The following is a 27,219-nucleotide window of genomic DNA, read 5'->3' on the forward strand; positions in this document are numbered from 1 at the left end:
CCTTCAGGACTGCCTCTTAAGGGACTCTGCCAAACAGCCTCCTAAACAAGTCAAAGTCTGACCTCCTTAAGTCCGAGGTGGCAGTTCTGCTGACCCCCTCCTTACTGCTCTGAGCATCAAAAAGTCTCTCATTTTGTGATGGCTATGCCCAAGGCAGCCTCCAACCACATCACCCACAAGTTCTTCCCTGTTCACAAACAAGAGGTCCAGCAGGTGCCTTCCCTAGCTGGCACACTCACCAGCTGTGTCAGGAAATTCTTACACACACTCCAGGAAACTCCTGGTCTGATTCCTCTCTGCTGTATTGTATTTCCAGCAGATATCTGGTAAGAGAAACTGTTCCCAATCCTAGAAAGCCACCAGCAGGGCTTCAGGTGTCCTCTCCAGACAGAGCTCCACAGCTCCCGAAGCAACTGGGGAAAATGACCACGAGCTGCTGGTGCTGGGACTGCAGGGGCTGAGCTCACCAGGCAGAGCTGCAGGCACTGAATGCCCAGCCCTGCACCTGCTCAGGTGAGGCCACATCTCACCATCACAAACACCATCACATCGACCCCTAACCCCACCCCATGATTTTCCCCACTGTCCCTGAGGGCATCCACACCTACACAGGGGGTACCTACTGTTCAAGAGGCCCCTCTGATCTCCACCTCAAGGGAACAGTCATCACTTTCTGCCAGGTATGCACATCATTTGTTCTACCTTCTCCTCAAATCCAAACACAGTTAACAACCCCTTAGACCCATGATACGTGGTTGTAGGACCACTCATTGTCAGAAGAAAATTAAGAACCCCGGTGGCCGGTTTCTACTTTGAGCTAATTCAATGGCCAATTGGGAACATCATCAGGGAAAATCCTTCATCAAGCAGAAGGTTCAAGTTTCTTCAGAGGACTCCCCAAGTCAGGCCTTTTCTGCAGTCAGAGGGAAAACTGGCACACCACACATGCCCATCTTCTGTCTCCTCCAAAACTCATTATTTTGATTCTGGCTGCACTTCTCACATCTTTATTGTACAGTTTCTATCCCAAGACTTACTAAATTATGGGTCTTCTTTATCAACTATCCTGTTTCTCACCAAGCTGGATATGTCCAGCTCCAGGAAGAGGAAATCCCAGAATCCCAAAAAGTAACAGTGCTATTTCTATTCCTGTGCTCTGGGCAGGGCATCACTAGGCAGCATCTACCAGTTCCTGGATATCATTGGAAATACAGGGGTATTTCCAGGTATCCTCACTGTTCCCTCTGTTCCACTGGTTCCCCGTTTTCCAGGTTTTAACCTGTTAGTCTGTTCTCTTTTCTTATCGCTTTCTTCTTCCCACCCCTCACTCCTCAGTGATTGGGGTTTTTTTCTGCACCAGTTTCTTTTCTTCATTCTCTTCTTCTTTTGGGAAGTGGTGGGAAAGGAGGTATTCAGTATTTGTTTGGGATGGGTATCAGCTTGTCCTTAAAGTGGGAGTGGATGTGTAAGAAAGACAGGGAACAATTCAAACAGGGGAAACAGCAGCAATATTTTCCCAGAATATCTGTCCTAACCTGTCACAATTTACACCTCAAGTAGCTCCCAAGACAGACATAGTCTCTGTATTTAGTCATCTTTAAAGGATTCATCTGTTCACTTCTAAAATCAAAAAAGGCCTTTTAGTACCCGTACCATCCTACATCAAGTACTTCCACAATTGAATTCTGTGTTACATGAAGAAGTGCTGACTTTTATTTGCTTTAAACTTGGCACTTGCTAGTTTGCTTTGATGTTTAGACTCTGTTTTAAAATTGATAATTAAATAGTCTTCCCTCATCATTTTCTCCATGCTGTTCCTATCCCAGAGAAAATTCATGATTTTTTAGATATCTGTCATATCCTTAACCATCTCATTTCCATACTTGAGAAATCCTTATTTAAATGGCTCCTTTCATATTAGCCACACAATACCTTTGATTGTCCTTCCTATCCTTTTCTGAATCTTTTCCAGTCTTTGATTATGGCCTTTCTGAAATGGGAATAGACCATTAGGGTCAATGCATTATAAAATGTCAAAACAAGGGAACCATATGGATAAATGCATAGTATAATGCTATTTCTCATTTTATTCTCTTATTCTTTTCCTAATTGCTAACATTCGACTGGCATTTTTAGTGGTACTAAGCATTAAGCCACACATTATAACCTCAAGATCTCATTCCTGCATGGCAACAGTAAACTCAGAACCTCCATCATTGCAAATGTAACTCTAGAATTGCTTTGCCTGTGTGCATCATTTTACATTTATCCACATCAAATTTCACCCATCATTTATGTCATTTGATATTGTGAAATCAAATGACCTAGTAATTTGATATTGTGAAATCCTTTCCCAAATCACTCCATGCAGTTTTCTGTCTGCTCCCCCAAATGATTGATTACTTTATTGCCATAGCTTGTTACTTCATTATGTAGCCCTTCCCCTTTTTAATGTCATTTACAGATATGCACATATCTGAAAAAATATTAATATCATTTATGGATATGCACAAATCTGAAAAAAATATCCCTGTGAAAAATGGACATTTCCTGCTAATCCTTGTTTCCTATCTTTACCCAGCTACTTAAGAAACTTCTCTGATTCAACAGCAGATTTATGTCTTTTAACAGCCTGGGGTGAGTAACCTTTACAAATGTGCTTTGCAAATCCAAGTGGACTACTGCCACTGGACCTCCTTTGTCAATATTGCTTGCTGACCCCTTCTAAGACTTATAAATTGTGATATCAACTAACAACTGTAGGGTTAACTCTTTCTCAGTACATCTTATCTCTCCATGCTTACACTAATTCTGTTTTTCAGAGTAATGTTTATTAGCTTGCCTCCTAGGCATATCTTGTTTACTAGCTTGCAGTTCTCCAGATCTCAAAATCATTTTAAAAACTGGCATCACATCATCTACCTTCCAATCTTCTTGTACCAAAGCAACTGGAAAGCATTACAGATAACAATCTGCAGTTCAGCTCCTCCAGCCTCAAACTTCTCCAGAAGTCTCACATGAACATCATCTGACCACTTTTTTGTCTACCTGCTCTACAACCTCACTGAGGCTTTGATCTGAAGCTGATGTGATGCATCTCAAACAAGAAAAGGTTTCACAGGATAAAATTCCACAACTTCTTCCACAATGAACAGATACAAAATTGTTGGGGTTTTGAGGCTGGGGGCGGAGGGTGGTGATGTTCTGCTATGGTCTTAATCTCTCTGAGTCACCTGAAGCCTCTTTAATAGTAACACCACGCAGTAATCCTCCTAATCATTGCAAAAGGCAAATTATTTGCCTTTTACAGGCTCTTTGAATAGCTCCTGAAGTAAACATTTAATCTGCAGCCAGCCGAGCTTCCTGCCTCCACAGCCTCTTTGATCCTCCTCTGCCTGTCACAGCTTTTTGTCACCATCCTGGCCAGTGAACATAAATGGCCAGCAGTATAAACCCTAAAACTCTTTTTCCCATGTGGAATGTCAATCCATATGCTCACCATTTGGATCACCAAACTGTTTTCTCCAGGGCACTTTAGAAATTTTGAACTGAAACTTTCCCCATGAGCCATGTCTGATCAGCATGTGCAAATACAACACCATTCGTTTCAGGACATAAAATAATGTTTCATTTAAAAGTCTGGTATACTCCTGGACCTGGGAATGTGTAGCTAAAACTCATGGAGAAACATACTGATCATTTAATCTGACCTCCTTAAAATAAGAGAGGCTAAATGTACTGCCTTTGTTAATTATACTTTCTGTTGCTGTGATTGAATGAGGGCATTTTTTAAAATCTTGATTTTATTGTGTTCATGTGACAGAGGGCTCAGTACAACTCTCAGTAAATTACACCAATAGTTCAGTATTTTTACTGTTTGATTTTTGCCTCATTTCCAATCTGAATGTATCTGCCATCCTTCTCTCACATCTTAACAGCTTTCTACTAGGTTGAAGAGTCAGATGACTTGGAGGTCGTTTTTTTCTTCAATCAAACACTTAAGGATTGTCATCAAGTCACTTCTGTAAGTTTTTATTCACAGTTCTATGTTTATTTTCTTGTCATACTTCAGTTCTGCAGTATTTCTCAAAGTGATAATAATAGAATTAGACAAAGTAGATGAAAAATAATTTTTTTCACAAGTGCCAAGTGCAGAGAAAATATGCTTTTCTCTCCTCCTATTCAATATTCAAGATCAAAGAAGCACATCAGCTTCCTTGGCTGCAGCATCTCAGTAGTAGCTGCTGACCTACTGATTACCAGTTCCAATATCTATAAGCTTATTTAGTGTGACTGCTCACAAAATAGAATTCTGGTCCTGTAAATAGTATTCACACTCTGCCATTAGATATAAGATTAACTCATATTTGGTTAGATTTAAACACACACTGTCTGTCAGTACTTAAAATGAATCAAACTGTTCCCTATCAGTGATTTATCCCTTCCATTTGTTACTTTCATTTTTAGCAGTTCTTCTAGTCATTGCAAATACTATCAAGCTTATCAGTATTTTAGATCTCCCTAAGGATTTTGAGCATTATGTAAAAATCACACGGTTCTTGGCAAAATTAGAGCCACAGGTTTTTCAACAAGGATTCTTTCCTTGTTACTATTTTGCTATCTATTGAATTTAGATGCACTTAGAATGTACTGTACTCATATATTAACTAAGAATCATGTGGTTCTAAGATGATTGCTAGCTTATTAGAGGTTGTATCTTTTACCAATCTCATATTTTACCTCCATTACAATGATTGTAGGTAAAGTACTTCAGAGAACTACTTGGCTGCAGGGAGTCTCATAAAGTCATGAAATTAAGTTAGCTTGACAGGCTCTGTTTTGTATAAGCCCATTCTCACTGATATATTTGCCTTCTAATATTTTATTGGAAATTTTAACTAATCAATAAAATAAAACAGATAGGTCATCTCACAAAACTTTTCAAGTTGTGCTAACATCCTAGCTTTTCACTTGAGACCTTTTTCACCATTTCAAGACCTTATAAAATAAAACTTTGACTTTTTATCAAAGTGCTTAAAAACTCATGAGTGTGAATTATCTTGAATTGGTTAAGTATCAGTCTAAAATCACAGTTGTTTGCTGTTGGAGAACACAACCTTATTAAATGACCTGAAAACTATTTTTTCTATGTCCCCCCAAGAAAGCAGGCCTAAAACACTTATTGATTAGCCCACTTCTTCTGCTTCAATACACACCAGTCTATAGAATTAAGACTCCCAGCTTTATCATGCCAATGAATTCATTACTTCCATTTTCCATCAGCTCCTTGGTAACTTCTCTCATAATTCTTGCAATATTACTGTCCACAGGAGTTCACAAAATGAGTATGCTCTTCCTCAGTTCTGTTCCTCAAATCACATCTGTTGCACTGTACACACACAGAAGTCTTACATCAATCAGCAACATGCCAAAGACTGTTTTCTGTTACTAATCACTGTTTCTGACACACACTTACCTTGCACATGTATTTTTTAGGACTGTTTCCTTATAAAGCCAGGCTTATGCAATCATGCTCTTTGCCAGCCTTCCCCCACCACAACTTTGAAACCACCCACCTGTATTTCAGAAGCCCTGGCGAGAGAGGGAGGTCTCAGAGATCACCTGTTCATACACCCTTCAGGACAACTGGCTGCTAGGTCTGGGAGATGCTCTCTGCTCAGAATCTTACTGGGACAAACAAGTTCTCATCCCTGAGCCCTCTACTTGAGTTTCTAAAAGTGATCAGATTGAGAACTGCTTGAAAGAGGAAAAGCCAGACTGGGAAGAAATACAAGTAGTGAAGTGAGACCAACCACAAAGCAGTCTGGTCTGGAAGGTGTCCCTTTGTCCCTCTGTTCTGTCTGCCTCTATCCCAAATAAGGGAGGAAAAAGATATCCAGAGGCCCCTTTTCATGTATTCCCACTCTTTTACTCACATCACCTACAGTTTCTACACGGAGCTCTGTGCTCCTTCCCCTTCCACCTGTGTGACTGCAACTAAATGAAATTATTCCTACTTCCATGACTCAGTTTTCTTCTGCATTACCATCTCCTTTCTGAAGCTTCTCCTCTCTTTATTCCTTTTCACTGACTCACTCAGATGTTGAAGGTGAAGGAGGTAGGAACTGGACACCTTGATACATACTTGGTGTGTGTGAGGTATGCCTGCAGAGTAGATGTCTCACTTTTTCACACTCCAAGTGTGTAGACCACACTTGCCATTCCAGATCTCACTTCACACACCTACAGATCTGTGGGGGGGAATAAGTAAGGAGAAAAATGCAGGGGATGTTCACTGCTTTCTCCAGCTGCTTTACCCCTCTCCTGTCAGCCTCCTACCCTGCTCCCACTCTGCTGAATCTAAAGTGGCTGGATTAGGAGTGGGTGGTCTTTGGCTCCATTTCTCCTGCTGTGGGTGCTATGAGCCACGCATTTACACCTAGCAGGGATCATCCAGTGGGAAAGCAACAAAGTACATACTCCTGCCTCTGACAGGACACCAACCATTCCCAGTTAAGGGGAGCCCAGCAAGCCAGGTACCTGGCTTTGGCAGGTCACACCTGACCCAGAGCCTGAAGAGTTCATTAACAATGGAGAGCACTGCCTTTTCCAGCCTGATGCTCCATGCACCAGCCCAGACGTCACTTGGGCTGCTTCTTGCAAAACTGCCACACCAAAAACACACAGAGAGGAAGGGCTGCAGCTGATAGCTGGGGCTATCATGGGGAGGAATTCTGTGACACATGGCACTCCCAGGAGTTAAAGGAAGGTGGGGCAACATGTAGGAGTGTACTGATGGCATGTGGAAGACCTGGGGTCCTCTAGCAGAGCAAGACTGAAGCAGTGAGTCCAACCTGACTCAGAGAGGCAATCACTCCAGGGTTTAGACCCTAAGCATAGGATCACAGGATGACTGCATTGGAAGGTGCTTCCTGAGGTGAAAACTCCAGTTCAAAGCAGAGTCAGCTATGAGGTTAGACCAGATTACTCACGGCTTTATCCAGTCTGGCTCCGAAAACCTCAAAGAATGGATACTGAACAATCTGTCTGGAAAACCTGTTACAGTGCCTGACACTTCTCACAGTCAAAAAGTTTCTCCTGACCCTCAGTGTGAGCAACTCCAGTTTCTCTTCTCCCACATTCCAAAAGTACTATTAGTTTGTAATGTCTTGGAATATTTTCCCACCATTTTACATCACAGTCACAAAACATGTTTGCTGCAGGCTTCTGTGCAAAGATGTGACCAAAATCAGAGAAATCACTGGAAAAAAAGAGACAGCAATCTTGAGCTTCACAGGCTTGAGCTTTCTATTAATTTAAATCCATTCAAGGAACTAAGAGAAACCCTGCCACACTAATCAGAACAGCCAGTGTTAGGAGATGTCTAAGCTGTAGTCAAAGGTACACTTGCAATGCATTCAGACACCTATGCCGACCTGAAACCCTAAACTTGGCTCAGTTACTGATAACAACCAAGCTAATCTTTGGCATTTAGCTGGTTGGCACTCAAATATCCACAAGTTCCTAGGTGGATTTTACAGCCTTAACTGTCTAGCAGCCTCAGTGAAAATTCTCCTCTACATTCCTGAAACTGAGACCCAGCTATGATGAGAGTTGCTACGCAGCTCTCTAGGAACTATGATGGGGTATCCCCAATACACAGAGACGACCTGCAGCCATTACCAGAGGAAGAAGCCACCTCCACTTCTCATTGTGTAATTGCTATCATGCCATGTTACACAAAGCACATGCAAGACATTGAGATGTGACTGTGGAGAAGGTGACTGGATATCAGGTTAGCCTTTTAAGATCACTTTTCAGCTTTTTCCATACCTTAGGAAATCATAATGTGATCATTGCCATTCTGGTGTCCCCTGTAAAATTTAAATATACTCTATGACGCTATTTCAAATTATCACATATGGAGCTGCTCTGTTATGACCCACTCAATTACATTTCCCCAGGGAGAAATAACCAGAAAACTCATATTTAGGAAAGAAAATGTAAAGTTGCACATCACTAAACATGTGCAAACTATGACATCTAACTAGATCATAGTAAAACATCCCTGCGGGAGATGAAGAAATCATGTGGCTTGCTTAAAATTGGAATGGAAAAAGGCCCGGAGCAAGCTCAGGGCACAATCCTGCACTGGCCCTTGTGTGGTGAATAAACTAAATGTGACTGATTATGAGCTTTCTATCACTAATTAAAACCTCTTGAATTCTGAGTTCAAAATCTGCTCCATGTAAATTTCAAGGTAAAACCAATACAAGCATAGCACTCCCTTCTCTGGGACCTACCTGGTCTTGGGAAGGCAATACAGAGGCTGTATACTGAACTAATTCTGAAAAAATCTAACCAGATAGACTTGGAAGAGAGAACACAAAGCTCTGCTCACGCTAGGATGTTAGTTTCCAACCACATCCTAGAGCTCAGACCTAGTACTTCAAAGCATTGATTTCCAGCTCGAAGAAAATATGTCTGAAGAATCCTCTCAATAACTCCAGGAAGGCTGGAGCCAAAAATCTAGGCTGCCAAGTAAGAATTGTTCTAAACAAAATTCCTTAGGAGGAGTAGTACAACTAAAATTCAAGGATCCCACCTTCACTAAATCCAGCCTCTAGGACTGACAGGAGAATTAGCCCCTTCTAAAGCACAGCAGTGTAAAAGTTTCACATGAAGCAGGCATCAGACAGTATTACTACATTCATATCTGACTCCCACAGAGACCAGAATCATAGCTGTGCAATCCCCCTTAGCACACGCCTTCATAACACCAGGGCAAGAAAAGCTCCTCAGTTAACTGTATAAATAGGTCCCTAAAGTCCACTGAGCTATCACCATCAAGAATGAACGTGTATCACACTAACCAAAAATTGCCATCATATAAGAAGTCAAACATCTGTAACATTAAGGTCTGTATTGGAGGACTGCAATTTGCAAAGTGAATTTTCAGCTATCACATCGACATAGCATAGATGCTATTTTCTGTTTTCATCTATGCCCACACAACTGTACGACACTTATAAATATATATACAAACATATACATAATCTCATATGAGAATGATACTTGCAACAGCTCAGCTATACCAGGGGTTTTTTTGTAACATAGACTCCAAGTAACAGATCATAAAAACGCTGCCACACAGAGGAACAAACACCTGTAGTTTGTACAACAGCTTAACCACATTTTGCAGTGGAGAGTGGATGTTACTAAATGCATGTTTGTTATTTCAGCAGCATTGTGGGAAGAGAGACCAAGAATTAACCCTGCCAGTTAGACAGACATCGATAAAAGGCGTACCAATAATTACCCAGCTAACAGAATAATAATGTCCTCGGCAACGTGGGTGTGTGGAGGATAGGGGCAAGGCAGGAGATGGAGGCAACACATGTCCTGATGTGCTATAGAGACACTGATCCAGGTGAGCTTGAAGAATCTCAAGGGAAATATTGCAGTGATCTTTGCCATGTAGACACGTAAGAGATTTCTCTAGGTCATAAGGACATTTGAGACCACTGAGAGACATAGGCTAGGTACAGGAATTAGCTCCCGAAGTACAAACTGGATTCTGTAGTTTAAAGTTTGCTGCTGCAGGAGTAGATGGTTCCTTGCAAGTGCTCACAAAGGGCTTTCCCACTGAGACAAGAAGTGTCACAGCATCAGGCTTTGACATAGTCCCTCACATTTACTCTGGGGTGACACAGTCCCTCCATCTGGGGCGGTGGTGCAATTCTCATGTCCTCAGAGGTCTCCTTTTCCCACAGATGCCCGCGTGCTCTTGGGAGAGACAGAGCCGATGGTTTGGGAGCGAGATGTACTGCCAAATGAACTCTGGTTTGCTCTCAGAGATTCTTTTGGCATATTGAATTATATATCCCCACGTAACTGATAGAGCTGTACCTGTGGTTTGCACAGAAAAAAAAAATTCCTGAAGGCAAGAAAGTGTGCCCAGAACGCTGTGTTTACCTGTAGATACCCTTGCTTAAAGATCAAGGGACCTCTTGGTATCTGCATGTGTGTAGGAGGGGAGAGATGGGTTACACAGCCTGAAGGCTTGGGATCCTTTGGTTAAAAATGTGCATGGCGTGGCCCAGCGGAAGGATGCGGTCCCTCCCCGTGTCCCCTCGCAATAGCTCTGCGAGAGGGAAGGGATTCAGCTTTCTTTGCTCTTCTCCATTGAAGTCTACGCAGGGGGAAGGGGAAGACAAGAAGACGTGCAGATCATGCAACGTTATGTATCCTTGGATAACAATAAACCCTTACCGAGCAAAGGAGCCAGCCGCCGGCCGCCTGATCCCGCTTCGGGAGGCACGGCACGGCACGGCACGCCCCGCACCCACCCCCTTCTCCGGAGGCGCCGCACTGACCCACATGTTCGGCGACCTTTCGTCACGGGTGACACGGGCAGACGACCCCCGGCCCCGGGCACGTCCCGCCGCCCCGCTGCCAGCACCTAGGCCAGCGGCTCCGCGCAGCCCCGCCACGCCACGGGAGACCGAGGTGGGGAAGGGTCGCACGCAGCTAATGGCGCTGCACGGGCAGCAGGGAGGGGGGCTGCGAGGGGCGACCTGCCGGGGGCTGCCGTGCGGGTACCCGGGCGGGGGCCGCGGCTGCCCGAGCATCCTCTGGCGCCGTCCCCGCCAACGCCTTACCCACGGTGCGGGATCCGATGCAGCCCATCACTCCGGCGGGGCTCCGGGGAGAGGCGGCAGCCTCAGCAGCGAGTAGGCGGAGAAGGCGGGGAGCGGCGGAGGTCGGAAAGGAGCCGGTCCCTTCAGCGGGAAACGCCGGGGTGGCCCAGCGGGGACCGGCGCGGGGTCATGGTCAGGTAGGAGCGCGGGGTGCCCCCGCCGGGGCGAGGCGGGCGGGCGGGCGGGGAGCCCGCGGGCCAGGCTGGCATCTGCCCCCGCCGCGCCTCCGCGCTCTGCGCCGCGCCCCGCGCGGCTCCCCGTCCGCTGCCGCGTCCCCGCCGGTGCCGCCGCCGAGCCCCCGCTGCCCGCCCGCCCCCCGCTCCCGGCTCCCCGACGGGGGGCGGGCTGAGATTGGGTAAACAGCTCGGCCCGGCAGCGCCGCGCCGATTGGCTGCCGCCCTCCGCGGCCCGGGGAGGGGAGGCAGCGCCGGCCGGGCCGGGCCGCCCCTCTGCCCGCGGGGAGCGCGGGACGGGCCGGCGGCGGGACGGAGGCGAGGGACCCCGGCGGGCGGGCGGGCAGGACGGGACGGGACGGGACAAGTGCGGGCGGCGCGGGATGCGCACGGAGCGGGGGGGACGCGGGGCCCCTCCCGCCCGCCGGGGGAGCGGGGCGGGCACAGGTGAGCGGCGGGCGGTGCCGCAGGCCGGGAGCGGCGGGGGGAGGCGGGTGGGCAGCGCGCTTGTCCCTGTAAGAGTAAAGCAAGTGGGGACGGGGGGAGGTGGGTGAGCAGCTTGCGCGTCCCCGTAAGAAGAAGCAGTAGCAGCGAGGGGCTCTGGGGATGGATGCATGCATGGATGGATGGATGGAGGCGGGGCGGGCGCGGTTTCCCGGTAACTACACTTGCGGACCCGACTCAGTTACCGGCAGCCCCCCAGCGGCCGCGCCGCGCCTCCCCCGGGGCGCGCCCGGCGCGCTCCCGTGCGGCTGAGCTGGCCCGGCGCGGTGCTGGTGCGGTGCCGGTGCGGTGCCGGTGCCGCTGCCGCCCGGCCCGCCGGGAGTGCGGGAGCTGCCCGGGGGCAGGCGGCCCGCGGAGCCGCCCCAGCAGCCATCCGGCGGGAGGACGGCCGTTCCCCGCGGTCCGATCTGCCCCCGGAGCCGCGGGGCTCAGGCGTGCGGCGCCGCCCGGCCTCTGCCCCTGGCCCCGCATAACCGTGAAGGATGAAGCGAGCCCAGCCTTGAGGACGCTCGCTGGGGCCTTTCCCAGGTCCTCCCCGCTAACACGGCAGTGAGGAGGGATCTCTGCAGATGGAGAAGGTTTGGTTAGGTCAGTTCCCGTCACAGCCCAAATTCTTCTCACCTGATGGCACCATCAACAGGCAGTGTCCTCCTGGGCCGCTTCCCCAGCACCACGGACTCTCTCCAGTCTGGTCCGTCCACCTTCAATCTCTGAAATGCTCACAATTTCTCCCTGGCCCTTTGTGTCTCCTTCGCCCAAAAAGCCTCTCTGATCTCACCAGCATCCTTCCACCCATCTCTAGTAATGGCAAATTGAATTGTGCTGATCCCATATGATCCATTTTGATCTCATCCTCGTGCTTGGAGAATTCAGTTTTTGTCAGCATTGCTGAGAAGTCATTCAGCTGATCATTCTTCATTAACAGCAGTACCAAAGAATAGGTAAGTTCATTCATTTTTCCATTCACACCTTACAGTCAGCCTAAGAAAGGAAAAAAATAAGGAAAAAAAGGGCTTCAGACAGAACATATTTTGCCTGACCCTCTGAAACAATAAGCAGGAAGTCTACTCAGATAAAGTCAATTCACAAAATAAAATCTACGTGGGAAAGATAAAGGCAGAGAAAAAACCCCAAACCACGGTCTGAATATAGGCAGTTATTTTGTCTTTTTCCTTCTTTATGATATTGCAGGTATTACTGTGTATGGTGAACATGACGCTGCTGAAGTGTAAGAGATCACAGTCCCCTCCTCTCTGGTGCCCGAGGCCAGTCTGCTACAATGCTTATCACTGGGTACAATGCATTAGATCCCTGGTGAGGATGAAGTTTTTCCACAGTTAGAATTCTTTCCCTATTTCACTCCTTCCACCTCCCCCATATATTTCCAAACCTATCAGTTTTCATCTCGTTTTTCTGAATGACTTACTAGAGATACTTTTCCCAACATGTCTGCACTCTCCTAACCTAGGTTGTAAAAGCACTGGGAAACAATAGGTCTGGCAGTATGTTAACCAAGGTGTTTCACCATCTCTAAAAAGTAGATCTCTAGGGCTAAAAATGTGAGGAAGGGGGAAGCAAAAGCAGATTGCAATGGGAAGAGTGGTATATTAAGACAAAAGTCCTGTTTTGGGTAAATGTTTTTTAAGTTGGTGGCTGCCCAGCCAGCTGCTGTCACCCACAGTCTCCTGTGGACTGATTGATCAGGACAGCTGTCCTCAGCAGTTTCACCAAACCCACCAAACAGCATTTGCACCTCACCCTGGCCTAAGAAGATGTATTACTGACACAGCTGTGAACAATTTCTTTTCCTCTGTTCAGAGAGTCTGGTTTCATTTTAATCCCCTTCTCCCTCTCACCCACCCACCAAATCTAAATCTGTTCCTCTGTGAACCTTTTTTGTGCACTGTGTGAACTCTGCTGTGGTTTCCTTTTCAGTAAAGATTTCAGACAAGTCACATTGACTCTTCTTTCTTTATTCCCCCTGAGCTTGTCTATCGCTTTATCTCAAGCTCAAAGTCATATCCCAAGTCCTAGCAAATGCACATTTGGCTTTCCTTTCATTAAGCTACAATATCATCTACATCAACCTGCTCTGACTTCTGCCCCAGGGTGTGATTCCACAGGCAGGTGAGCAAGTCCTAGCACTTACCCTGCCTGAAAAGCTGCTTTGCAGTTCTTCATGGGTTTGTCTGCTGCTGCTTTGGTGAGGTGGTAGTTTACACAGGATCTGGCAAGCACCCATGCTGCTGCCAGACATGCACAGCAGAAAAAATAAAAGAACTGGAAAGAAGGATTATACCCAAGTGTCCATTCATTCACTCCACAGAACTATTGGTCTGTCTTGTGGCTGTCTCACATGTCCTGATGCCACCAGCTCCCTCATTTTTTTAATTTGAAATCAATATCACTTAGCTGCTGGAAGCAATACCTGTCTTGGCACCTAGAGCCATGCTTCATCTCTCATTTCTAATATAGTCAGTTTAATGAAAGGATAGACTCTTCACCATCTTTTGGTTCTTAATCACACCTTTATTTATTATGTTTACACAACATTATGCATTATTTATATTTACATAAATCTCCATATTTAAAGTCAATTTCATTCTCATTAGAAGTTGAGAAGATTTTGTTAAGATTCAGCTTTCACCCAGTTGCTCAGCTCTTCTGTACAGTAGGTTCTATGCAATAGGGAATTCATCATCAGTGAACAGTTTCTAGTTTTTATCAAGCCAATAACAAACTTTTTAAAATCAGTAAAAATGTTTATCATATAGCACCAAAAGAAAAGTAGGTATTTTACATTTTGAAGAAATACATGGTTTAATAAGAATGTGATTTCATAAGCATTATCTCGTAGGAGGGAAGTGACAAGACTGAATCTCTGAACAAGGGACTGAAACAGAACATAAATCTAACTGTCCCCCACAGTTTTTGTCCTTGCACTTTCATGAGCAACAGCATCCCCACTGCTGCTTCAAGGAACTGGAGGTAAATGACAGAACATAAACAGTTTTGTTTTCTTTGAAATACACTTTCTGACAGGCTGTGGATATTTTCTCTGAGCATTGTGGGTTGGTTCTTAAACAATGAGGCTGCAATTTAATGTAGGAAATTGTGTACAAAATTTTTCTGATAAGTGCTGATTTAAATGCTGGTCTGGAAAGATCTTCACAAATCTAAGTTTTTGTACAGGTTTGGGAGAGGGAGGTATTTAAATATCTAGAGAGAAACATGGATAGATCTTTTTACAAAGCTGGGTACCTCAGAAGAAAGGAGCAGTAGGAAACAGCCTCTTGCAAGTTCCTAATTTATTTTTATGATGGGTGAAATTATGTGCCCCTCTGTTTATTGCAGATCTGAAAATCTCCCCTTCCACAGCCCCTGTTGTGAGGGCCTGTGCTGGCAAAAGGGAAGGAATGTTTGACCTGTTGTGTTCTGTAGGTCACTGCAATTAGCAACTTCTGTTTGCAAAACAGAGCTTGAGTGCTGCCCAAACTAGGTCAAGGATGCTGCTGGAGGAAGTGCCACATAAAGATCCCTTGACTTTCTTCTTCCTCTGCTCCTGCAGTTTTGCAATGAATTCAGCAAAGAAATTGAGATACCATAATCAATAAGCATGTGCTCCTAGGTGAGGACCACCTATTTCTGGGCTTGTATGCCAAGGTGAATTGGGAACAGACAAGCATCCATGCCTCTCTTCCCCCATGCCCTGCACACAGGGGTCACTGTAAGTCTGGGCAGGGATGGGTGGGGAGGAAAACACAATTTCAGCAAATCTAAAAATAGTCACCTTGTGACTGATAGAGTCACTAGCCTGATAGAGGGGCTGATAACAGCACAGAGCAAACAGTTTTAGAACTAGTCTAGTTCTTAGCAACTTGTTCTAAACTACCCTGAGGCTTCCATCATATCCCTGAAGACCAGCTTATGCTGTAAATTAACTGTTTGTTTGTGTTTTAAGAGACAGCTGTTTATATTTTCTATAAGCCATTGATGAATCTATTAAATCTGTTCTACCAGATTTTCCCTATATTTCTACATAAATATAAAGATCTTATAAATTATAAATACTGGAACAGCATCTTCCAAAGAAACACTGCTTATAAAATACAAAGCTATTGTCACTGTCTTACCTGCTGAGTAAATATATTCTTTTCATCAATTAATTATCACGGATGCAGATTATATCACAGTAGGTAATGTGCCCCTGTCATCTTCCTTAGCTACCACTAAAACCAGCTAAAATGAAAAGAAAAAACAATATATATCTTGCCAACTAATGTCCCACTTTCAAGTAAACATCACCAAGCACCAGATAATGCAAAATGTCTTCCTTTTGCCTATTCCTCAGAGATATCATTGGCAACAATGTCTATCGTCCCATGAAAAGACTCTGGAAAATGAATGTCCACCTTCTCCTTCTCTGATCCTTTTTAAAATCCTTATGTAATACCTTGTGACCAGCTACTATCACAGAAGACATGGAGAAACTTCCTACATGCTTCTTGCAAGATGTGTCTTCAGCTGTGGAAAATATGCAGAGGCCTGTGAAGTTCATGAGTAGGAGATGTTTACAAAAATAGTATCTGTATCAGATCTATAGAGGCAGGAATCGTCCTGCAGGGGCTGTTGCTCCAGTGTGCTTCAGTGCTGGCCTCCTGCCACTGGCAGTTTGGATTCCCCAGTAAAAGCTACTTCTGGCAGAGATCTCAGTAATTGCTTCATGGAGGTAATGTAGTAGATGCCATAAGAGTTAATTCTACATCAAGCTGTATTAGCTACTGATAGGATTTTCGTGTGGACCGAAAAGGAAATGAGATAGCAAAATGACTCATGCAGTTCTTCTTTCTTCAGAGCTCCTTTGCTGCAGAAGACAAACAGAAGGGTTTTTTATGAGGTTTTAAAGAAGGAAATAAAGCAGTGCCAGTGTAGTTCAGCTCCTGAAAGTGGGGCAACTTATCTCACATAAGTGAAAGGCTGGGTCCTTTCAAGCTGGGAAAATATTTGAGGCTGTGTGAATCAACTGAAGGGATAACAGGTGGAGAGAGGTAGGATATGTTTGCATTACATATTGTGATATAAGCTCATGCTTACCTACACTCACACCCCAGAAAGTTTGATCTTGTTCTTCCTGCACCCAGAGACCATAAAAAACTTTAGGGGAGCCTATTAGTTCAGTGCTGAGATAGAACTAATCAGTCCACACCCTCAATAGTGCATTTATCAAAAACTCCTTCTGAGTATTTTATCCGATATTGCTGAAGAGATGTAATGGTAAGCACCATTATTTTTTCCTCTTTAACCATAAAATATTTTCTCCTCTTCACGGTGAATTCTTAAATTGGCCTATGCTGCCACAGTAGAGACACATGCCTGGGACATCCTGGCATCATCTATTGGAAACTGAATATCTGGCAGAGTGTCCCAAATTAAGGACAATCTTACCCAGAGGAATTAAATACTTTGATGTTCACAAGATACCTTAAAAACACACTTATTTCAACACAAGGTGAAATTGAAAAAAAAATTCTGAAACAAATTAGAATTTCTGCAGTGGGGAGATCTTCCCAGCACATAAAGCCCTGGCAAGGAGTGGGCCACCTGTAACTTAACAACAGACAGGACTCACATATGTGCTTTGCTGCAAAGATCCTACTGTGTGACCTTGCTTAGTTTGGCAGTATTTTATTAAAATGCGATCAGCTTTCTGTATAACACCTGGGTTTGAAGTATTGGTACAGAAATAAATGTTCAATACTCAAGTGTTCACCATTCTTTTCTCACCTTACATTGATATTTGCCTTCCATTAGTTTTTCTTAAGAATTTGTAGCTTCATGGTTTTTCAGAACAACAGTCCTGGTCTGCAGTTTTTTAGGAAGTGTAATATTCTCTCAGCATCTTCATCCCTTTTTGTTTTTTATGCAGAGTCATGCAGAAGTGTCATGCTGAGTTCTAGATATATTAAGATCTCATTTTTGTACAGTTCCCATTTCAAGGCTTTATGGAAGACACAGGACAGAAACTTGCCATCTGGAGCTGTGGTGGTGCAGCTTGCTCTGGTAGCATCTCCCCCACGCCTTCGTAGCACAGTGACCTACTGCATGTGACCATGCATCACCTGCCACTCCAGCAGGAGACCCAGCACTCTCTGGAACTGCAGCTCAGCACCAAAGAATCAGCAAGTCTAGGCTGCCTCATCTGTCACAAACTTCACCCACTCAGCAACCCCCTCCTGGCAAGTGTCTTTCATAAATCCATTCTGCATCCTCCTGTGTCCTTACCTTGTGTCTGAGCCAGCTAAATGCCTGCTCACACAGAGTGAGACCAGAGGTAGGCTGGGCCAGGCTCCAAAATTCCAGTTTCCTCTGCCATGGCCTGTGGCTTTTCCAGCAGCAAGTGAAATGGGAAGATCAGTGAGTTCAGATAAGGGACTCTTTCCCACTCCCTGCCTGCCAGGAAGGGCTCAGCAGATGCCAGTGAGTGAGGAGGAGAAAAGAAAGGAACTTCTAGGAGTGTAAAAAAAGAATTTGTTGAACCTCTGGCAGTGACACTGAGACTGTGAAGGCTCCTCATCATCAGGTAGGTAGTGACAGGAGGGGATGTCTGAGGAGGTTGCTTTGGAAGGTCAAAAAGGCTACTTGATATGCATTCAGAAAAGAGACACCCCCCCAATGACATAAATGTGAGATGTATATTAGGGTGAAAACATCTTTGGTGCAGTCTGAGTCTTATTTTGCCTTTTTTTAAACATTTACTTCATCCTCTACTGAATGTCTCATTTCCCAGCAGTGAAGCTCCTTCTCCTAAATGTCAGTTGAATCTATACTAGTGGTGTTGCTCAAACTGCATTTTTAAAAATAATCTGCAAGCAGTTAATGTGCTTTTTAAATTCCCAGTGTTATGTAAAAAGGCACAATATTTTTAGCCTTACAAAATATCAGTTGTCATCTCCTCACTCTCTCCCTTTGATATATTGGAGATGGGGGCCTAGAAGCTCAGCAAAACTGTGGATACTAACTGCTTTAAAAATAAGATGGGGAGTTTCTTTCTGCAATGTGGTTTTGTAATTTTACAGATCTTAATAAAAACATACAAAAATACCCCAAACTGTAAAAGCAAGCCTGAGCAAAGAAAAGTACTTCTTATTTTAAAAGCTACTGATTCTGTCCTCGCTGCCGAATTTTAATGTCTGGAATAATGACAGTATTATGTATCCTGAAGCAAAATATCGAATTAAAACTGTTCACTCATGCACTGGCAGAATGGCCCTCCTATTTTAAAAAAATCTCCAGAAATTACTCTCTAGCATAGAGCACACAGCTGTTGTGAGTATGCTCTGGCAAATCGACATTGACTCAAACTATTTTTGGAATCAAGTCAGGCCTGCTGCTGTTTCTGGAAGATGTGAATACATCTACCTGCTCTGCTCTGCTCTGCTGCAGTCCATAAGGAATATGGTGGGATCCAGGATGCTTCCCTCTGTGCTTATTTGGAGGTGACCTTTCCATTCCCATCTGTTTACAAGTCTTCTGAGGTCTGATGTTTTTACCTGCTGGCAACCACCTTGATAAGCACATTTGGACCTTGCTGCTCTCTGTGTTCTCCACTGAAATCTGAGGAACAGGGTCTCAGAAGAGGCTGCCTCACTGCTTTTTCTTCTTGCTGTCTTGTAACACTTGACATCCTGATGGCACTTCTGGCAAGAAGGCATCGCCTATCAGAAGCAGCTCAGGAAAGAGCACCCCATCCTCAGACTTGCTGGGATCATAGCTGATTCTTGAAAGAAATCCACCAGTGCAATTCAAGAGATGGCTACTAGAAAATTTTGGAATGATAATGTTTGTTGTTGCACCACACGGTCTGTGCAGGTGCTATGTACCAATACTGGGCTAAGGCAAAGCCTCTTAGCTTTTATCTGCTCTCACAGAAGGCTGCTTTTCCTTTCTATCTCCCCAAAATTCATCTTAATCTGCAATAAGTAAGATAACATTTATAATTTTTTAATAATACCTCTTCCTCAGTTTACTGTCAGCGGGAGAAAGAGTCGAAATGACTGTAGATGAGGAGAGTTCTGTTCTCATGGTCCCTGGAGTCACATAAATAATTGCTATGTTTAGGAGAGTGGAATTCTTCAGGCACCAACTATGTAGCTTGAAATTCCATTCCTTGCTTGGAGGTGCAGGGGATTTGGAGAACAACAATTTCTGAGTCAAAAGCAAACACAAGTGGAGACTCTTGGACTCTGGTATAATCTGCTAAGACAGCAAAGCAGGATGCAGCATACTGTAGGCTTCTCATCAGTGTAGACTGAAAGACAAAATGAATTCTGAGTCTAATGAGGGAGTCATTCCAGCCTCAAAACCAAGCCAGGGGGCTGAGAATATGCAACATTAAAGAGTAAAAAAGTCTACAATTTAGTGTCCCTCTAATCTTGACCGCAAGCTAAGGTCATTAAGTTGAATTTAGGCTTTTGGCACCAAAGGGCTGATATCTGTCTGCACTGATGTCATCTAAGAAGTTAGAGGCAATGAACACTATCAACCAGATCTTCATCATATTCTTCACAGATGAACTGTACCCTCTACCTTTCCCAGTCTCCTTCCTCAAGAAGACTCCCTGGCAGTGTGTAGTCTAGCCCCTGTGGAATGCCTCCTTCTGAAACTTCAGAGGGAGACAGTATCCCATATGTGCGTTTAAATTTGGACCTCTCTGCAGATTTCCTCTTTCTTGGATCAGGAGAAAATAGGAGCTGTTTTACTGCATTGGAGAAATGCAGGCTGTCCAATGTGTCCAGAGCGAGTGACAAGTGGAACTAAGGTAGCTCCTTCCCTTTCAGGGTGATATATCTGAGGTTGCAGTGCTTGTCTGTACATTGACTGGATGTAATATGTGGCTCTTGCACTGCTTCAAATTTGACACACTCTTACACAAATACGCAATATTTTCTCATTTACTTCTAAACCAAATATAGCCCTCCTTTCTACCAGATCTCTCTTTTTTTTATATTCTTTAAGATAGAGGCTTGATGACCACCTTGGGAGGACAGAGTTTTTGGAAAGCATGGCCACAAAGGCTAAATAAACAGGAAGCAAAAGGATTAGTGCTGGTAGGACTCAGTAATTCTTCTCATGGCATTGAACACTGTGTACCAAGGTGTTGGAAAAGAAAGCTGTTGGTGGGAAGCCCAGGAAAAGCTACACTGAAATAGCTTTGTAAACATCCCGTTCATTTCCTCTGGCAGCAGCAAGTCTAGCACTGTCTCTGAAACCATCAGTCACTGCAGAAAATGTTTCATAGGGCTCTCCTCATAATCTGAGCCTATTTTCATTAGCACCTTGGTGAGATTCTGCTGGCTTAGTTTCCAGGCATCTTTCACTACTTGCTGCTCCCAGCCTTTAGCCAGCACAGTCACAAACATTACCTGGGACTCAAGAATCCCAAGGAAAAAGTATATTTGCAGATGAAGCCTAAGTGCAATGACCTTCATGTAAATTGCATCTAAATGCAATATCTAAAGTGGCTTGTAGGGAAACTGAAGTGTTTTGGGTAAGGTTGAAGGTTCCAAATGACTTTTTTTCATGAGCTATGAAAGCAAAGGGTCAGGTTTGCCCAGTACCACAGTCATCATATTGACCTTCATCAAGGCAACTGAGGTATGCCTTCATTGAAGGAAATGCACCTCCATCAGACTACAGAGTGCAGATGGTCAATGACTCAGTAATACAAGATGGAACACCTTTTGAGGATCTCTCCTGCCTTTTGAGCAATAGCTGTGGCTGCTGATCTCTCACTATCACTTTGCCACCACTGGCACTGGTGGCCTGTAACCACTACCACCCTGTCTTCCATTCAGTGGCTTTCATACCATGCTCAATCACTTTGCTGCATACAGAAGGAACTTAGCACAGATCTTCAGAAAGGCCTCTTACAGTTTATATTTTCAACCTACTGAAAATCATACTCTGCTTGAAAAAAACCAGCTCTCTCCCGTAAGTTATCACTTGTCACAGACTCCTAGCTGCCACTGGAAGGACAGTAACTCTACTGCAAGGCTCTGCTGATTTTCCTGAAAACCCCATGAAATAGTCAAAGATTTTTGTCTAGTTGTCCTTTTATTCATAGTGTCAGTAAATTCACTAGCAAAGGCACTAGTAGCCACATGCACTAAACCTGGGAACTGCAAGAAATTTCATATACCCCACACTGTTTCTTTTTTTTGATAACTGGACAGCAAGGGCTTGAGGGGCTGCACCTCTTAAAGCTGTACTCAAATGGTGTTTTACTGTGCAGCTCATGGAAAACATTTGGATATTTTTTAAAATTATTTTTGCAAGCAGACTGTTGGACCATATGCCTGTATTGTCTGTTTGGTTGGTCTGTTGCTTTGCTCCAGGGCCTTGGTTCCGTGATCATCTACACTGTGTACATACTAGATTTTGCCAGGACTCCAGTCTGGAGTTAAATAATTACTTGGTTTTTATGAGAGGCTGGTTTGCTGCAGGATCCACACCCTGTAGATAATGCAGGCAGAGACTGTATCAAGCTTCATTCTTCCAGAGCAATCTGCTTGTGTCTTCCTAATGTGCTCTCAAGTCCAGCATGCCCTGGCAAATGCATGGCACATTTTTGTGGGCACACTTCAAAGCACAGAGTTAGCAGTCTCCAGAGCCTGTCCCTGCTTATTTGGCTAGCTCAGTTCTTATGCAAGAAAATAGTAGCACTGGGACAGACTGGAGTGACCAGGATCTTTTCCCAGCTTAATGTTACTGGGACTGTAGCTTGGCATCTCTCTCCCTCCAGTACCAAGCAGCTGCACCAGGTGCTGCCCTGGGAAGCCACAACACAACTTCTACTGCACCACATGGGAGGAGGCTCAGTATGAGATCAAGAGAGCTGAGCACCTGCTTTTGTGTCTCAGCTATGTCACAGGGAGGATGGGGTGAAGAACCCTTTTCCCAGGAAACAGCACCCTTCCCCTGACACAGACACACTCTGGAATTACTCATGGGAATTTCTGTCTAAATCCACCAGGTTGCAACATCCAGGAGTACCTACATCTGACGAAACTCGTTTGCAGAAAGGAGCATGGGTTGTTTGTGCCATGCTAACAGCTCTACATAAGTGAAGAAAGGAGACTTCTACCATGGGAGCGTGGTACTTGGGTGGAAAGAGGCTTGCAGCACACACAGGAACTCTTTAATAAGCAGGCTGACAGATGTGTTTCTTTGACAGTTCTGACAAGCAGCAATATTTGCCACAGAACAGCCAAATACGTCACTGCTTGTCTTGCTGGTGGCAAGGGGTGGGGCATAGAGCTGAGGAAATGGCAAGGATGCCTTGGAATGTGGAAATGGCAGCTTTCCGAGCAGAATGGGCTCTGGCGGCCATCCACACTCAGCCACACACATGGGCATGCCCCAGGAGCCATCTCACAGCTCTCCAGAGTTGCAGAACAGGTCATGCAGCACCTGAGGGAAGAGATATCCACTGGGACAACCTGCTTGCATCTCTTTCTTTGGGCACAGAGCCCAGCAGCAGAGCAGGAGGTGTGGGAGGGCTGTGTGAGGGGAAGGAAGCCTGCCAGTGAGCCAGCCCCCGAAGCCACAGAATTGCAGGCCGCTGCCTGCTGAGAAGCAGCAGGAAATTTTGGTGGAAGGAGATAAGGAAACAGCAGTGGTAACTCATCTGGGAGCTGCCCCAGAGCCCCTGTCATGGCTCTGTCTAGGAAAGACCTGCCAGTTTTGCTGGAAAGGGAGCTTCTTCCTTGGACAGACATCACCCCAGTCCCCTGTTCCCCTGGCTGCTCCAATGTCCAGTCACATCCTGGCATGACCAAGGTCATACCACAGGGATACTTTGCTTCCTCTTATGTGTATATGGCTGATCTGCCCCACTAAAGAAGTGTTTCATGACATAGCAAAGGTTTGAGGGGTTTTTTTGTGTTTACAGCTTTTGGCCTATTCTGGTGTTTCAGTCAGGACAATCTAACTGTATGTGTGGGTGGAATGCCTTTTGAAATGTGGACATACGTGCATGTGCACCATGCAGCACCTTCTCAGTGGGATTTGAGCACCTACAGTGGCCCTTCTGAGAGATCACAGAGGCTCTCTGTGCCTGCTGAGCAGCTCCCCTTCGTGGGGACCCACACTTCTGATGTGTGCTTTGCACAGCAGACCTGGTTCTGAAGGGAACCAGCAGAGAGATGCTCCAGCTGTATGTCCTGGCTCGCTGGTCATCCAGGGACATCTCCAGAACTCATGACCTTTGCAAACAGTGTTCCTGACTGTGTGCCAGCTGCACAGAGGCAGGGAGATGACAAGGCTTGTAAGGACTGCTGTCTCATGAGGCTCTGGTGTCCCCAGCACAGCTCTCTGTGTGTGCCACCCAGCTGTCAACACGCAGCCCACAATGGCACTGAGGTGCTCCAACTTGAAACTGCTGCTTGGTCAGAAAAAAGACAGCTCTGCACACATCATGGCCTCCACAAAGGGTGTGAGCAGCAGCCTGGCAGGGGACAATCGGGGCCAGACATTGTCTTTCACACAGAGAACACCCTGTTCAAAGGAGAGAGCGAGGAGCACACCAGGAGAGGCTGTGCCATGGGAGCACAGCAGATCCCGGAGACCTCCTGCCAGGGTGAATTACATAGAATCACAGAATTGTTCAGCTCAGAAAAGAACTCTAAGATGACCCAGCTGTAACATCTGTTGGCCCATGTGGATGCAGGCAATTTGCTGCAGGTGGCCCGGCCCTGGACAGTGCAGGCCCAAGTACTTGGCCTGCAGACCAAAGCAGATCCATTATATATTCCCAACCCTTCCAGTTGGCCCAGACGTAGCCTTTAATACAGCATGGGGAAAGCTGATTAAGTAGCAATTTAACATTAATCAATAAAACGTGGTTAGACTAAACAGAAGTTATGTGATTAAAGAAGCATCAGAGATTCAACATAGACATGAGTCAGAACTTTTCGTTGCTTAGGAAGAGCATGGGCTCCTGCGTGGCGTCACTAACTGCTAACTAACTCACGCTGAGATAAAATGGCACTAATTGATCTGTTGATATGGATGGAAATTATACAGATGCAGACATTTTGCATTTTTAACAGAAGTAAAGCACCCTGTCCAGATTCCAGATTGCTTTCCTCTGACCTTGAAGACATATTTAACACAAAGATTCCCATCTGCAGCTATCCAAGCCATACCTGGCTATCAAAAATGATTTTCTGCCCGATAAGTTTAATTCCCCAGTAGTGTTCTTGCAAATAATTCTTCATTTTCTATTCAAAGACTTATTTTTTTTTCTTACATCTATTTTTTTTTCATTTTATAGGCACCTAACCAGTGCTAGCACATACCTCATCCCATTGCAGTACATGAATTTGCCACACCACTCCTGTGTGGTCTTACTCTTTATTTACTCATTGTGTTACAGGACTGAATTGCCAGCAAAGATTCTCTATAACTGTCTCCATTAAAACTTAGTCTTCCTGAGATGGCTGCCTTGAACTCTCAGCATTTCTAAGCTTTGATTTGATGGCCAGTAGCAGGGCTTGCTTCCTGTCACTTGCCTCAAAAGAAGCACCCAGGCAGAACTGCGTGTTCTAAATCCCTCCAGCACCTGCTTTGTAGTGGGCTGTCACTTCACCCACGGTGACAGTAGCATTCACACCACAATAAACTCCAAAAGACCAGATCACTTTTATTCATGGCATGGAAGAGCCAAAGTGACTTATGCAGAGGACAGCTGCTAATTCCAGAAATAACATGGTCTGGCACAAGCCAAGTATACCTGCTGATCCATCTCTGTACCCAGGTAGCTAAATGCCTCTTCAGGACTAAGATTTTGCTTCAGCTAATGAATGTCAGTACAACTGTGTGCCTCTCAAGGCTCTAATTTTCATTTGCAGCAGAAAAATGCCTACTTTTTCAAGCCAATAATTGCATGAAGGAAGACTGATAGCATAAGGAGATTGTTATTTTCTTTCTGGAGGAATCAGAACTAATAGGGAAGTTAGTTAATTTTCATTTCCAGTTACAAAAGCACAAACTTTAAATTCACTATGTGGCAAGCACAAAATCAGATTAGTTTCCCCCTGTGTATTCTATGAATTCTGATTTGAGAATTCTAGCTTTCACACATGCAACCTGGAAAACATGTGTTTTGCATTTGTTTCCTGTAGTGAGGAGTTCATACGAAATGTCTAAGAGGGCTGCTTTTCTTTTTCTTATTCCCACTTTCCTTGATCTGCCTTCCTGAGCTTTTAACATCAACATACTGGTAAGAAAATGCAAGCATCTGGATTTATGGGGATGTGACCAGAAAGTATGAAAGCATAGATTTTTTTTTTTCATATTCACTCAGCACTTTTTTAATCTCAGTCTGAGACATTCTTTGTTTTCTCTGAAGTCAGAGCTAGCCGAGGGAACAGTGGCAGAGTTCTCTGACGTCTGGCTCATTGTGTAGGGTGTGTTGTGATGTTCCAGAATTTGGTTCACAATTATGCAGTGAATTCTTTTTAGCTCTGCACTGACATCTTTACCTGAACAAGAGGGAAGGTTGTCTGCACTAGAAAAGTGACAGTTGCTAGAAGACCCGTCACAGAGATACATTCTTTATCCTACATAATTACTTTGTGCATTAATCATGGGAGATAACAGAATTGATGCCATGCCTACAAAAGCAGCAGTAAACAGGATTATTTAGCAGCCACAGAAGACCTATATTTCTCTAAGAAATTCAGAGCTATAGATCAGTGGTTCAGTGGTTGCAGCCATGTAAGGAGTGAGATGCTCAGTGCTGGGCGCTGCTATGGGTGGCATTTTCAAATGGTATGTAACACTGAAAAACCTCAGAGAGGCTTTTCCCAATTGTATCACCTGGTTAAATAAAAGGTACGACCTCTTTGTACAAACTTTACGTGTAAAATTAAAGATTTGTTTACACTGGATTTAAACCTTGGACGAATCTCTTTGCATAGCTCTCTAATTGTGGGAGTTCTGCAGCAGTGCAGACTGGGAGTGTCACTGGTATGGTTTGTGCTTACTCCCTCAACCTGCAAGTAAATTAGCAGTACTGAAAGGTACCTGTGTTGATAGGTAAGTCTTGGGAGCAGACAAGCCCCAAGTCCCCTGAGCAATACCAAATACAGTAATTCTCCAGGGAACTTGCAACAGTGGGTGTATTAACCCCAAAATTAAGGCCAGATTCCAAAGTCAAATGCAATGATTGCACAAAGCACAGGAAATATCTTTATTGGTGTTCCTCCTTCGTGAGAGGTTCTGAAGCAAGGAGAAGCAACAAAGGCTAGGGCTGAAAGTTACGTTCTGTTGGGCTGGGTCAGGCTGCCCCCGTTCTACAGCGGGTTGAGCCCCAAGCGAGCACTGGCATAAAAATAAAACCGATGTGCAGCGCTGGCAATCCAACAAAGCAATTCGTGTGGATAGTGTTTGATATAAACCAGCTAATAGTGTTTGCCTTGCAGCCAGTACGAGGAGAACAAGTCGCTTTTCTGCACGGTGGAGTCATCTGATGTTTGCTTTAATTTCTGGCAGATCGGGGCAGCGTGAGTCAGATGCTCTCACAGCTGGCTCGGGCGGGGAGGAGGCCAGCAGGGACCCTGACTCACCAGAGCCGCCGCATTCCTTCCCAAAATCCAGCTCAGCGACTGGAAGTGAAATCGCGGCCTGGGGGCAGCTCCAAGGTTAGGCGAGGCGGGAGGAGCGGGGCTCTCCGTGCGGGGGGCAGGCAGCGAGCCCGGTCCAGGGTGGGCGCCGGGGGAAAGCGCGACAGACGCGTCTCGCTGGCGGCCCCGGCGGGCACAGCGCTCGCCCCCTCCCCG

At 45.1% G+C, this 27,219-nt stretch overlaps 2 protein-coding genes across 8 annotated transcripts in view; one reads left to right on the plus strand and one right to left on the minus strand.

The window, feature by feature from the left end:
* The window catches only part of FAM131B (family with sequence similarity 131 member B), a 32,539-nt gene extending 21,743 nt beyond the window's left edge, over positions 1-10,796 (minus strand). For both annotated transcript variants that reach the window (XM_077174187.1, XM_077174186.1), the window contains exon 1: positions 10,662-10,796. In XM_077174187.1, the coding sequence (XP_077030302.1) occupies positions 10,662-10,689 (28 nt within the window). In that variant the 5' untranslated portion in view covers positions 10,690-10,796. The remainder of the gene's footprint in view (positions 1-10,661) is intronic.
* Positions 10,166-27,219, plus strand: part of ZYX (zyxin) — a 29,598-nt gene continuing 12,544 nt past the window's right edge. The window contains exon 1 of one of the 6 annotated variants that reach the window (XM_077174183.1): positions 10,166-10,509. Coding sequence is in view for 3 of the 6 variants with exons in the window: in XM_054654639.2 (XP_054510614.2) it covers positions 26,910-27,081 (172 nt within the window). In the remaining 3 variants the exon portion in view is untranslated. Of the gene's footprint in view, positions 10,510-10,701; positions 10,838-11,241; positions 11,321-11,906; positions 12,319-26,463; positions 27,082-27,219 lie in introns of those variants that run through there. The other 5 variants (XM_077174182.1, XM_077174180.1, XM_077174184.1 and 2 more) reach the window with 5 other exon arrangements.

Source organism: Agelaius phoeniceus, chromosome 2 (assembly GCF_051311805.1).
Source record: "Agelaius phoeniceus isolate bAgePho1 chromosome 2, bAgePho1.hap1, whole genome shotgun sequence".
In the NCBI taxonomy this organism is placed as follows: Eukaryota; Metazoa; Chordata; class Aves; order Passeriformes; family Icteridae; genus Agelaius; species Agelaius phoeniceus.